The following is a 14976-nucleotide window of genomic DNA, read 5'->3' on the forward strand; positions in this document are numbered from 1 at the left end:
ACTAACTATAGATAGAAAGACTTATGTATATGAAATAAATGTGAAATATATACACCAACTCAATGGGCTATATGTATGAGCTATATGTTACCATCTGGGAAATATGTTTTTACCAACTTTTTCCCCATTGTGGCTGATTAACATTTATCTTTTTAGGGAGAAGAAGGGGGTCCAGACCTGTAATCTTACTGGTATAAGGACCTCCAGGTCAGGAAACTTCCTCTAAAAATGCAGACGGTTAACTATTCTGCAACTTATAGTTGAGAGTGTTTACTGGGAACACTGAGAGATTAAGTGACTTGCCAAGTATCACAGAACAAGTATGTGTTAGAAGTGAGACTTGACCCCAAGTTTTTTTCTCTCTATTCATTACAGTGTTGCCCCTCCAAAACTGATCTACCTAAGGAATAATTATACATCTCACCAAAGAGGCTTTGTAGTATTCCTAGGTTTGACACAATTAATATAATTACATCTATGAGTAGAACTGGAGAATCTTGCAGTTAATAAAGAATCTTGTTTGTATGCTGAGCAGGACATTTTCTATGATAATTTAGATTGGGAAATACCTTTATTTGTTGTTGCTACTCAGTGGGTCCCTGAATAAAGACATACCTATAGCTGTACCTATTATAAAACCATCAATTAATTTAACATAGGTATGGGAGACACATTATTTGAGAGTCACCTGCAAGATGAATTTTGTTCTACTAAATAAAATCCTAAAAAAGTCAGAAGTAATAGATATACCTAGGCACTCTATATATTTCTCAGTCAATTGTGTGATAAAGATGTGGTCTGTTGTGGAAAACAATATATGTGCAAATATATAAAAATATATGTGCAAAAGCATACCTGTTCCCTTCCTGTATTTTCAGATATTATATTGTGTTTTACCAAGGCAAATACTTAAAAAATAAACAAGTAATAAATACATCCAGATAATCTCTGTATTTTTCTACTTTGTCCTCTGTAATTTGATGCTGGTACAATAGCTGGAATCATTTTCATGGTAGCTTGTTTGCTTAGACTTGTGGGCACTCTAGAGCAAGATTATCAAGGGTCCTAAGAAATTATACTTCTTGTTAGCTTTGGGTGCATGATAAAATCAACTTTTTTATTTGCCATTCCAAGAAGAACATGGGTTATCCTTTTATTCTTTATGTCTTCTTGCATACATTTTTAATATATGCAATCTAATTCCTTCCCTACTGTCACCTTAGTGGTTACCAAAGATGGAAGGTTAAGAATAATAACACAACAGTTAAGCTGTTTGTAGACTATTTAAAACTATGTGATTCTTAGCATCCTATGCTTCTTGTGTCCCTTGATTTCTATCACTGTAGAAACACACTTTTGAGGGCCTTTGCTTTATATTTGTGTCCATTTCTTGTGGTTCCTATGGCTAAATTTATTCTCACCAGTTTCTTGGTGCAAACTTCTGGATTGAGTCTTCATAAAAAATTTAACCAATAACTATAAAAGGTACGGCAATTACTATATGATACCTAGTGTAGCAGTGAGGAGAATTGCCATCTAGTTAGGGATCAGCTGTATCTATCAAGTTAGAATTAGCTTATTCCAAAGTTCAGAAGTTGAATTTTTTTTCCAGGCACATTTTTCCTTTCTCTTTGTTCTTGGCTTGATGAAAGGGTTTATACAGTTTTTGTTTTGTTTTGGGCCTGAAGAGGTCAGCCTAATACCTAACTGGTTATGAGTATGCCAAACAATATTTTTAACACTATTACATTTTTCAAGCTCCCCTCCCCAAGGTTATATATTTCTTCATTTGGTTGAGACCTTTTATGTAGAGACTCTTTTCCCTAATCATTTAAATATATTCAGCTCATTCATTTTTAAAATTTCTTTTTCAAAGAGCTGTGAACTTTCCCAATAAACAGCAGAACCTCATCCAATGTCATTACAGGGAATTAAATTCTCATAAATCTGAAAGATTATCTTGAGTATTTGGGAAAAGGCATAAAATGACTGTGCTGATGAATTTCTATTTATTAGTTTCAGACTGTGATTTTATTGGTATAGAGAACTTTTGGTAAGGAAAACTCTTGTACTACTGCAGATCCACAGCTGTTCTACTCTGCAATGTAGAGAATTACAGTTTCCTGGGAGATGGGAAAGAACTGAGTGTTTAGTATAGACAATAATCACTATACAGGAAGTGGAAAATTGCTATCATTTTTTTTACATTGCTTTGTAAGTGTTGGCTATTCTTGAAGCTTACTATCAGGCTAAACTGGATTCACTAGAGCCTGAACAAATACTGAGGGCAGCTATCAAACTGGAAGCTGCTCCAGGGTCATCTCTGTGATGAATGAGTTCCAGTGCTACTAAAGAGCATTCTAATTTTATAAGAGGGATCCCAGAGGTATGCTAGTTTAGACCTTTTAGCTTCTGCATTGGTTAGATTCCTTAAGAAGGTCATGAAACTTGATTCTAGAGGACCAGAGATGAAGTATGCTAGACGCACTTCCTGATGGAGAGGTGATGGACTTTGGGTGCAAACAGAGACATATATGCGGACATAAGTTTTGGATATGGCCAATGAAGCAGTTTGTTTTGCTTAATCATATTTGTTACAAAGGTTTTGTTTTTGTTTTTTAGTGGGGGTATGGGAGAGTAAGGAATAGAGCTTTGTTAATTAAATAAACTAAGCTAATTTTAAAAGGCTGTGTAGCTGATTTATTCCCTCTAAGTGCCAACACTAACTATAACTAGTTGGTTCCTCTGTTAAGTGAATACTGAAAAATATTCCCTTGGATCATCAATTTCAATCCAAGATTGTCTCAAAACCAAATGTTTTAGAACACTGACCAGAAATACTGAACAGTTCAAAAGAAGCCTTTTTTTTTTCCCCCAGCCAAAGACAAGGTTTATTAGAACATCCATCATACTGGGCAGACTCTTAAGGAATCTGAACATTAGTAAGCTATTGGCTAGATTACAAGAATCTGACCAGTGGCTAGATTTTAAGAATCTAAGCATCTTAATGGAAACAAGATGGACCTTATATACAGAAACTATGGGAGGGATCTAGCAGTGGCCAAGTAGTCTATGAGGTAACAGAACTCCAGGGGTGGCCTAGAGAGAATGGAGCCTAGATAGGATTAAGGGTGGGAAATGGCCTGGGGCCATAGGGAGGTATGGAATTATAGCCTCAGGAGAATGCCAACAATTTGGCCATGTGGGCAAGTCCAGGGTTTTTCCTTTTTGGGGTCTAGATTCCATCCTCATCATTCCCCCCTAAAACAAATGAGACCCAAATTCCTCAAAAGAAGCTTCTAAGAAATAAACTCTTCAGCTGTTTGAGTCAGTCTCTAGGCTAGTAAGAGCAAAAACCCACCCCCTCCCATCCCCAGTAATTGGTTAATAAAGGACCAAGGTAGATATTTAAAAAAAGTATTTAGCCAATCCAGGTAAACAAACATTTAAAAAAAAAACCAAACACCACCTCATACTTATTTGGCTTTATCTACTGTCCAGCTATTTTTATGTATAAAATATTAGCATAAAAAGTTGTGATTTCATTTAATATCTATCTAATAGCCACAACACTAAAAAATTAGTAAAACAACAAAAGGAATACCAAAGATAATCCTTACCCCTTAAGTTTACAGTTTAAGGAGGAAAAACACATAGATTATTCTTGTGGTTAAGTATAATTTTCTTTTTTTCTTTAGGTGGAGTGCTTTCTTGATTTCTTACTCTGTTCTGGGTTGGTCAAACTGACAAAATAATAAGGTACCCAAAGAAAGAAGACAAGGAGTTCTACTCATTAAACAGCACTGAGATGAATAATAGAGGCATGATCACTAAAGTCTATACTTTTTTTCATAAGTAATCTGCCTATTTCCATTACTGGGATTCTTTCACGTTAATAATTCATGTCTATTTGTTGAATTATAGAATTAAGATTTTTTCCTTTTTCTTTAAATTCGTGACAAAGGTCATGTTGATTTAATTTTTTCCCCAATAAGTCATTATAGTCAAAGCACATTCTTATTCCATATTTTCTATCCTATGGCCAGTCTTAGATGGTATTGTTGGGTAGAACTTTATGTCTATGGAAAGCAGCCCTGCTGACCTAACCACTTAAGAGATTTGAAAAGCTGAGCTCTTCTGAATTTTATTAAAAAAATTGTTATTTAGTTAAAATATTTTTGTAGAGTTTAATAAACATTAAAATAAGTATAATATTTCCTTGGCATTTATTAGTTAATTGTTTTGAGTTATATTCTTAAGATAGCTATTGTCCTAACAGTAATGTAATAGCATAAAGCAGTTTGTTTAAATATTTTCTTAGTGTATGTGCAATCATGGTAAAGAAGGGTATAATAATTCAATTGGCTTACAGAGTCATCCTAATTAAGGAATCTATCACACTGAAATAGTTACGTTATATATAATATATATTTTATAAGAACTTTTTATTATCACTAAAGTATAGTAAAAATATTAGTAGCTAATCTGTCAAATACATATCTCCTTACTTAAACTTAACTATATATGAATTTTGTTTAATATAATGAAACTTACGACATTTGTAAAGCTGAATTTATTTCCTTGAGTAGCTCGTTAGTCTTATTAAAATCTGCCCGCATGATATTTTTCTCTCTGAGGTAGTCTGCTGTCATGACATCCAGCTCTTTTTCAAGTTTCTTGTTAAAATCTTGCTCATGCAACCTGTTTAATTTATTTTTTTTTTGTTAAGAAAAAGTTATTTGTAAGTCAGTCTTTTATTTTACTGTATTCTGCCAGATTTGAAATGGTTATATACATGGAAAATTTGTAGAAATCACCTACGTTATGCTACTTACTTCTCTAATCTTCGAGCCTGTAAAAGTTGTGTCCTTTAATGCTTTTTAAAAACATTTTAAAAATAATTAAGTTAATCATATTGATTTTCCAAAATTTATAAAAATACACTATTTAAATGATAAGTATACTTCATATCCTGTATGTATCAACATTGCCAACAAATAATGAAAAATAGACTTCCAACTCCTTAAGAAGATGGCATCTTGGCATTATAAGATATTAAAATAGCTTAACTATCCCACATGACAATTTTTCATATTAAACTACATTAATATGCACACCTTTTTTAATACATGAGAAAAATTTTCTACTGTAGAAAAAGTAATACCTTATTTGCTGGTTTGATTCACTGCGTATTCTGAGAATTTCTTTTCCCTTAAACTCCAACTCTTTGGTTAAAGCACTTATACTATCATGAAGATGTTGTATCTCCTTATCTAATTCAGATATATGATGTTCTCTGTGCCTTAGTTCCTCTTGTAAATCTGATATGCGACATATATATTCCTCATCCTGTCAAAGAAAAAGAATTCTTAAATGTTTTAATACATTAGCATTCTGTTTACATGTGAGGAGACAGATTAGGGTCAAATGTACAAATCTAGATACAGGGGTTAGAAAGCACAAATCAACCTTACCTACACAATAGGGCCCACAATAAAACCTCTCATGATTTAGCCTAAACTTAACCCTTCCAGCCTTATCTTCCACTGCTACTCTTCAATTACCTTATATCCTAGTTAAAATAGATTACTTACCACTCCATGGACATATCTATGAAAGTCTTGGTATGGAAGTTTTCTCCTTCCATACCACTGCTCAGTTTCTCCTGTCCTTTCCATACTGCTCTCTCAATCTAATTGCTATCAATTCCTCAAAATACGGCTCAAATAACATCTTCCCACCTTTCAACCCTGATGGAACTAATGTCTCTCTTATTTTAATTTCCATAAATTTGTTAAGTATTCTTACATTACATTTGTGTTCATGTAATCCCCCGATGATAAGGTCTATAAGGGCAGAGACCATGTTTTACTTTTCTTTGTATCCTCCACTGTATCTCATGTACAGTAGATAGCCAATATATATTGCTTGAATAAATAAATAATTGGACTAGCTCCTTTCCTAGTGCCTATAAATGTGCTCAGGTTTTTCTACAGCCTAAAAAAAGCTTCTTTTTGACCCTTTCAGCCCTTCAATTGGTTGTTCTATAGCTCTCCTCTTTTTCCTCTGCTAAACTCCTAGAAAAAGTAGTTGACAGTTGAAAGATCCTGAAAAGAAGAGGATTTGTGGAAGGAAACATTCAAGGGTCACACAGGAGCAGAAAGCTTGGGTGAGCTATAATCTCTACTCTTAGACAGAGATTATGGATCCATAATAAAACCATTCCCAACACTCAGTACAGTGCATTGCATATAATGAAAAACTTGTTAAATTTTTACCACTGGGTTGCTGTTTTGGGCCTATTCTTTCATAGATGAAGGGCCCTGGATGAAATAATGGTTTGCATGACATATGACCTTTTAGCACAGGGGAACGATCCTTGTCCCTTGCCTTGAAAAGGCTATGTAAGCTACAGAACAGTAGGAATGTGTCTCTTGTACACCCAAATTGCTTAGTCTGAAAAGCATATGTACGTACACACACATATATACGCAGTGTAGGGGTAGGGAGAAGAAAACCTCAGTGTTCTTCCAACAGTTCTTTCATCTGGCTCCACCAAATTATATGTACTTTATTTTGTCTAGTTATAGCCTCTCTTCTAAGAGAGGGCGTATGCTGAACGTTCATATTCTCTGGATATTTAATATCATATTCTTTAGTGCAGTGTAAGCCCAATTGGAGAGGAGAACATTCCTTCTACCAACTAAGGGCAACTTAGAACTTCTGATATATGATGAAGAGACTAGAGCTTATCTCTTACAATCAAAGACTAAGGATTAAAGTTATAATATATCTAGTCCATCAATTAATAATGTGTTACTATAGTACACCTAAAAAACAAAAAAACAAAAACAGCTCAAGCCTCCAAATTCCTTAAAGGAAAAGACAAATATAATAGGGTAAACAGACTGAAGTAGTGAAGCTTTTAGAACATTTACTTCATTAATATGATTTTCAATTTGTAGAGGGCATGATTCTTTTATGGTATTTTCCACTCAATAACTTGTAGCTTCATTTTCCAACTAACAAAATGGCAAACCTTATAGCTAGATCTCACCAGTGCACAAATAAGAATGTAAAACATTCAATGAAAATACATAAAATAGGATTACATGTGACGAAAGCATATATGCAAAGGTCAAATTTTTACTCTTTAAAACAAAACTTCAACATATAAAAATAATGAAATGCCTACTAGGAATATTGGTTATTGTATTGTGGTCTTTAAAAATTATTAATGTTTGTCCCATGGCTGAATATTATTATTTACCTGTCTTCTGCCAACTTCTCTGCTTCTCTCCAGTTCCATTTTGGCAGCTATCAATTCTTGCTGATGATTATGCCTTAACAAATCCATTGCTGCTGCATGTTGATGATTGAGTTCTGAGCGCAAGGAAGCTGGTTTCCATGAAAAAGGGGATCAGTTATTTCAAGTATTACTGATACTTTAGTAAAAGAAAATAAACGAGAATATTGCTTCAATTGAAACTGCTATAAATTATGTACACCATGAGGCACATTTAAGTACATTATTCTATCTTCAACAAAAATGGTAATTCAAAATTTAAGAAATGTGAAGTCTATCTGGATGGAAGACTTTCTACAACTATTTTAACCTTACTGTGGAAGTGGCATTATGATAGAGTAAAATGTAATTGCTGTCTTATATTATTATTAGATTAATAGTATACTAAGAGGTAAAGACCAATCTCTCACTCAATCTAAGAATCTCAACCAACTGAGCCATAAGCAAGCATTTCTTAAGTGTTCATTGCGCTAAGCTCTGAGGAGACAAAAGTCAAAATATGAAACAATTTTTGTTCACAAGGTGCTCCATTCTAAGCTCCTCTATTCCTGATATATGTTCAAGTTTCTGCTTGCACCCACCCAATGTTCAAACAGAAAGCTTGCTAACCATTACTTCATATGGCAGCCCATTTCAGTTTTAGAAAGCTTATATCTCATTGCAGTGGCTCCCAAAGTTGCTATACCTTTAAACATGACAAAACAAAGAACTTAATAATTTCTTTTAATTAAAGATCTCAAAGTATATCCTATTAAAAACAATTCCTTTAATTTATGTCTCACACAAGTTAAGTAAAACCTGTGTTTCCATTCTACTAATGCTCCCCTCTATATCCGGCCTTAGTTTTGACTTCTAGTGACTTTTAAGGGAAAAGGGAAAGTGAAACTGTCCAATATCTCTTAATCATCATAAAGACTGGCAACATCGCCTGATGGCTTTCCTTTTGTATTCCACAATACTCAAAAACACTTCTGTCTCCTCTTCTTGTATAGAAATAGCATGTATCTAGTGTTAACAGCACACAAAGTAAAGAAAATTAACGTGGGAAGGTTGGGCATGAAGCAAGGAGAGAGGGCTTTGAACAGAAGAGAGGATGGGAGAAAGAATAATGACAATATTCTAGAAAACTTTTAAGTAACTAGTAATTATCTAGTTCCTTAAAAAGCTCAAAATAACTTCTCTCCTTTTCAGTTGGTAGTGATTTTAAAATCTCGTGGCTAAAATTTGCTAGGAACGTTCTAAGTCACAATGCAATGTCAAAACTAACCATCATCCACCTCATTAATAAATGTTGAAAATTGTAAAGATGACTTTAGTGAGCAAATGAGCAAGAAATGAATTCTTTCCTCATGTGATTTCAATAGAAGAGGGACTTTCTTGGTAAGGAAATTCCTTCTAACAATGCAGATGACAACTCAGTCTTACAGAATTACCTGGAGGGACAACTAACTTGCACAAGATTCCTTGAACTCAGGTCAGGTCATCCTGATTCCAAGGCCTGCTCTCTACCCACTTCACCATGCTGCTTTCTTTCCTGCCCACCCACCCCACCTACTGTGTCTTTTTGGCCTAGACTTATGATTTCATTGGTATAGCAAGGAACTTTCCTCTATTAATACAGATCAGAAATTGCTCATCAGTTTATAACTTCACAGAGTTGCCTGAGACACTGAGAGATTTATCAAGCAGTTCTACCTGTGAGCTCATACCTGTCAAACTTTTTTTTTTTAAGTTCTGCAGAAGCACTGGGAAATTTTCAGTTTCATATGGGGTTGAGGTGAGAAGGGTCCCTTAACTTCCAATCCCTACCTCAATGTACTGTCCAGGTATGGAGACAAATTGGTAAAGCACCATGGGATATTGCTGCAAGTAGCACAGAAAATGGGACATGTCTTCCTGTTAAGAGGTCTGTACTTCCCTCTCTTCTATCCTTTCAACATTCATCTGGTAATGACACGTGTGTGTGTGTGTGCGCGCGCACGCGCGCATTCAAGTGAAATAAACCTTATATGTATATACTTTATTTTGATAAAGTTTCTTAAAATTAAAGGAATTTTAATTGCTAGTATATATAAATCTTTTAAAATGGAGGAGTATAGCATACAAGTATATGCAGGATTATTTTTGTTGCTGTTGTTCAGTAGTTTCAGATATGTCTGACTTTTTGTGATCCCTTTTGGGGTTTTCCTGGCAAAGATACTGGAGTGGTCTGCCATTTCCTTCTCCAGCTCATTTTACAGATGAGGAAACTGAGGCAAACAGGGTTAAATGACTTCCCTAGGGTCACATAGCTACTAGGTATCTGAGGCCGGATTTGAACTCTGACTTCAGACCTGGCACTCTAACCACTGTGCCCCTAGCTGCCCCAAGAATTATAATCTAGATAAAAAAGTACCTAACATGGCCTTCCCTTCATCTTCCAATTCAAATCGAAGCGTTTGAAGTTCCTGTTCCATTTCTATCCTGAAACCCTCCATGGACATTCTATGTGCATCTTTTAATGACTGAAGCTCTGCTGAATGTTTCTCTTGTAACTGGTTTTCAAGTGCCTAGAACACCAAGAACAAGAAGTAATCAACTTTTATGTCTTAATGAAACAAATAAATAGCAAGAGAAAAAAAACACCAAATAAATGACAAATGTATCTAAGTACTTTTTTTTTTTTTTTTTGCAGGTCCAGACGTGCGATTTCACTGGTGTAGAAAAGTCAGAGTAAGGAAATTCTTTGCACGTGCATATCTACAACCGTTCTGTAACATAGCATTAGATAGTTGCTTAGAGACAATGGTTGGTTAAGTGTTTGGACCCAGGTCACAAAGCTAGGAGGTGTCGGAGGCAGAACTTGAATCTAGGTTTTCCTGACTTCTAATTCTCTCCTCTGTACCACTGTAGTGGTCTCTTCAATCTACGAACTATAGTAAATGTCTCTTTTATCTATGAATTGTAACAAATGCCAAACTTCTTTAGTATTCTAGTGAATAAAACGGTATTCCACAGACCAAAAACTTTATTCAAAGGACAGATTATTAAAGAACAAGCTGTATAATTTTCATCAAAGGAATTTCCTTTGTTTTCTGTTTATTCTTTCTCCAGTCATAAATAGGCTCCTTATCACCAAATCCAATGGCCTTTTCTTCCTTAACTCTTCTTCTGTATATAATAGGTGATCACTGACTTCTTAATATCCTTTTCCCCTTAGCTTCCATTCACTACACTCATAATTCTCCTCTTCCTTTTCTGATGGTGACTCTTCTATCTTCTTTCCTGGCTTCCTTCTCCATTTACCTATTAAATGTGGGTGGTCTCAAAGTTTTGTACTCAAACCTGTTTTCTTCTCTTTGTTTATTCTCTTCCTTAATGATTCTATTCACTCCCAATTATTTCCTCCATGGAGATCATTTTCCAAATCTATATTTTCACTACCATCTTGTTGCTAAAGGCTTCAGTTTTGGATGACCCCTCCCTTTTTGCAGTTAACAAGTGGGGGTGACAGTTAAAAGGAAGTCACAATGCTAAGGATCACAGTTTTCAGACCTTACTTACTTACTATCAGACCTTCATTACTTTAAATGAAGGTTCTCTAAATGCGAGATCTCTGTTTGCAAACCAATACAATGACATACTACTAGACAAAACAAATTATGTTAAATTGATATTATAGACAAACACAGCCAGAAGACAAAGGGAAGATTGAAAGTGTTCTTTCCCCCTTTTGCCCAACTAATTCTTTACTGTCCACATTTTACAGAGGACATTCCCTGTCCCTTCAGTCATTAACATTTTCTCATCTCAAGATTGCACTTTGATTGCTCATCTCTTCTGCATTCGTCCCACATTCCTTTGTTTTACAGAAGTTTGAGTATATCTCCTTTTCTCTGCTGGGCCCTCTGAGGGGATAGTGCCCCATCTATACCTTCTAGCTTCTCAAGCATCTCTTATTCTATTCTGGACTCAGTCAGGACAAATTCATTTTAATCAAATTCAGAGGACTGGAAGAAAAGCAGAATGTCATGTTACAGATACATGGAATAAACAAGCTGAAAGCTACATAAACACATGCTATCAGTTGGTGCACATTAAGTGGCTTGGATAGCTCATTTCTTGATAGAAAGCCAGGTTCATCTGTCAATATGTTTCACTTCATGGCCTTTTCTGTTGGCCCTTCCCTTTGGATTTTCAAATTCTAGTTTGTAGCACGGCCTTATGTATAAGGCCTTATGCCTTATCTCCCCTTTAGATTGCCAACATTCTGAGGCAGATAACATCCTACCTTACTTTTATATTTTTAGAATTTAACAGATGCCTTTTAGAGGTTAATAAATGTTTGTTCAATGGAACTGAACTGAACTGAATATGAGTCTGTAAGTCAGGTACAAACCTCCTGTTATGGTGAGGTAAGGTTTCTGGATTAAATGCTTTTCTGAAGCCTGAATTTTCATTTTCACTAAATGAACAGATCTATTCAGGCAACAAAAACACAACCTTAACTTTTGTCAACCCTGGAATCTAAGAATTTGCACTCTCCTAAGAGTTATCTTAGTCTGGAGAGAATACGGGCTGCCTATAGCATCCTTATTTGCTGTTGTTTAGTTGTTTCTAGTCATGTCTGATTCTTAGTGATCCCATGTAGGTAGGTTTTCTTGGCAAAGATACTGGTGTGGCTTGCCACTTCCTTCTCCAGCTCATTTACAGATGAGGATTAAGTGATTTGCCCAGGGTCACACAGCTACAGGATGTGTCTGAAGCAAGATCTGGCCTATGGCAGGGTCTCTATGATTATGGACAAGATGGACTGAATGGAACATTCAGTTCAGTTGGATTTATTCACTATCACTATGTGAAAAGTCACATAATGTAAATCTAGAACCAATCATTCCTAATGTTGGCATAGAATTAAACTAGGAAGCTTGAACACATTTTTTTCTTTTCTAGTTCAATTTATTACAATTGTATCCATTAGACCTATGTCACCAGATACCATGTCAATAAACATGAGCTCTTCTGTTAAGGAACTCACATCCTAAAAAGACAGAAGCATTGTAAATACATAAATAAAGTAAAATGGGGTTGGGTTTGGCTTTTTTCTTGGGGATGGTCTCTGTAAAGTAAGTTCTGAAAACTTGAAAGGCTATTTATGATTAGATCAGACTGAGGGATTTTCAAAATGTGCCGTTTTGTCACATTTAATGCCATCAAAAGATGTGAAATATACCTTTTGCTCTTGTTCTTTTGTTTCTTCCATATTTTGAAATGCAAGGACATGTGCTTCTTTTAAGGATTTGTGTCTTTGTTGGTGTTGTTCTTCTAATTCTTCAAGCTCTTGTGTAAGCCGCTGTCGCTCCTGTGTAAACTGGGCTTGTAGTTGCTGCAAAGAAGTCTGAGACTGGGAGAGCTGCATCTCCAAATTCTGTTTCAGCAAGGAAATCTATGCCACAGGAGGGTAGACAAGTATAAATACAAGGTAAATTTTATGAACTGTCACTCTAAGGGAAAAAAGTCTTTCAATGATAATTGATTAAAATTTTCTTAGGAAATTTTCACTTGTAAAATGTTTACCATATGACGTTATAATATTTGTGTTTAATAATTTTCATTTCATTTTTCACAAGTCCTTGAAACTGTATACAAAGTTCCTAGAACTTCTTGAGGAATAATGTAATCCATATGTAGAAACACAATCATATATTCTGAATTGCAATAAAATGTCAAATGTATTACATGAAATAAGGTTGTATTATAATCATACTCACATATATGTTTATAATTATACAAATACATTGTAAATTTATTTACATTAGTTGCATCTATCTCAAGAGGACAGTATCAAAAGGTCAATTTGCTTTTGCAAACTTTCTTTTAAATCTAGGTTATAAAATCTTAAAAAAAAATTGGAGATACTTGCTATTTCATTATCTAATATCCTTAATTGATTTTTCTTTGTTAAAATGGTTACCATAAAGGACCTTAATTTTTAAAAAGTTGTGCCTAGGCCAGCAAGCCATAATGTCTTCTGACTCTCTTTTTACTTTACCTCTATGTCAGTATCAGGTGCTTTTCTTTCAACCTAAGAAAATGATTTACTAAATATTTTTGAAGATAGATAACATCACTCCCAATATAAATTTGTACTATACCTGTCAGTTTTAATACACACAAAATCACATGATTTTTCTTTTGTTCTAAGTATGAAGAGTAAATGTCTGTCTGTGTTGTATGTGTTCATAGACACACATGATGAAACCAGTTAATTTTGTTTGATGTCCTATTTAATTTCTGTTCTAATAGCTACTACCCTTTAAACTTATATTAATCAAATTCCAAAAATATCTGTTGCTAAGTGTAGTGGAGGAACAGCAATTAATAAGGGGTTGTGAAATCAATAATTAAAAATGCTATGTGCAAATCAAGTTAAATAGATTTTTCTGCCAATGAAAAAAATGATTTTAGAGTGAATAAATTCCTTCTTCTAAGTGGTGGAAAATAAATACAGGGTTTCATATTCCCCAGAAGCAAAGTGAAGACTACCTTCATGATTCTCACAAGGAAAGATAAATGAGAAACTTAGTAAAAGATGGGCTGAAGAGTCACTTAAACAGCAGATTAAGAAAGGAGAAAAAAGTATGGGTTGAAGACACAGTTCAGAAGCAGATGTCTCTCTTTTAACCAGTAAGATATAATCAAAGAAAGGTCTCCCTCTTGCTAAAGAAAGTAGTAAGCTCAGGAACTGGGGACAAACCACCTAGGTTGTATTTTTGCAGTCCAAACTGAGCTTCAAGGGGAATTGTAAAGGTCAGTATATGCTGTTATGAAAGCAGTTAAGAATTAATGAGTTATGAAATATATATTCATAAATTGACATTATAAATAAAAATCTTGGGAATATTATTTTAATAAATTGTTCTTTATTAGTATCATTTAAAAATTATTTAAGGTATATAAGTACTAGTTATTTTAAAACTATTTTTGTATGAAACGGAATTTTGTAAACTCACATTTCTATAGCTAAAAGCAAAATGGGTCAAAGAACAGAACCAGCCTCACACAGACTGTATACAATTATGACTCTAATGGTAGCCTTAAGGGGCAGTTCTTAAGTGGTAAGTCAAACCTCTTAAATATTAACAACTACAAATCTAAGTCATAGAGGCAACAACCAGTGTCATCTCCTGAGGATATAGAACCTGAGGTCAATAATGCTGTGTGGCCCTTACTCCTCACCCACAACACTTATACAGGTGAAATCAGGCTGAAACATATATTAAGGACAATTACAAGTGGGGGGAAAAGAAGTCAGAGAAGGACAACATGCAGCCTGAGGGGTGTGTGTATGTAAGGGCTGAGGGGTGTGCATGTATATGAGTCACCTCCTTTTCCCCAGCTGGCTGCCTTCATGGGTCAAATGCCCAGCCCACTGGTTCCTGAAGCAGGATAGGTCCCCGAATAGCATGGGGCCCAGGCGCTCACCCTGATTCACTGTATCCTAGGGGTTGCTCTGGTGACAGCTTTGTCACAACATGTATGGAGGGTTCTGGGAAGAAGAGGAAATTGACATTTTCTAAATGAAAGACCTTATAAACCAATAATTTTATTTTTAAGCTTGTAAGACAGTATTAAATAGGAAAAAATACTTGATAGTGTCCTCTGAGTATGTACTTAGATTTGTAGCCACA

The 14976-nt window shown here is 34.8% G+C and overlaps 1 protein-coding gene across 3 annotated transcripts in view; it reads right to left on the reverse strand.

Annotated features, from left to right (window-relative positions):
* Window positions 1-14976, reverse strand: part of FAM184A (family with sequence similarity 184 member A) — a 111517-nt gene that overhangs the window by 11858 nt on the left and 84683 nt on the right. For all 3 annotated transcript variants that reach the window (XR_003567917.1, XM_027848536.1, XM_027848535.1), the window contains exons 10-14: window positions 12519-12731; window positions 9702-9855; window positions 7271-7398; window positions 5165-5349; window positions 4555-4701 (exon numbers count right to left, since the gene is read on the reverse strand). Coding sequence is in view for 2 of the 3 variants with exons in the window: in XM_027848536.1 (XP_027704337.1) it covers window positions 4555-4701; window positions 5165-5349; window positions 7271-7398; window positions 9702-9855; window positions 12519-12731 (827 nt within the window). In the remaining variant the exon portion in view is untranslated. The remainder of the gene's footprint in view (window positions 1-4554; window positions 4702-5164; window positions 5350-7270; window positions 7399-9701; window positions 9856-12518; window positions 12732-14976) is intronic.

Source organism: Vombatus ursinus, unplaced genomic scaffold (genome assembly GCF_900497805.2).
Source record: "Vombatus ursinus unplaced genomic scaffold, bare-nosed wombat genome assembly UNPS02006779.1, whole genome shotgun sequence".
Classification (NCBI taxonomy): domain Eukaryota; kingdom Metazoa; phylum Chordata; class Mammalia; order Diprotodontia; family Vombatidae; genus Vombatus; species Vombatus ursinus.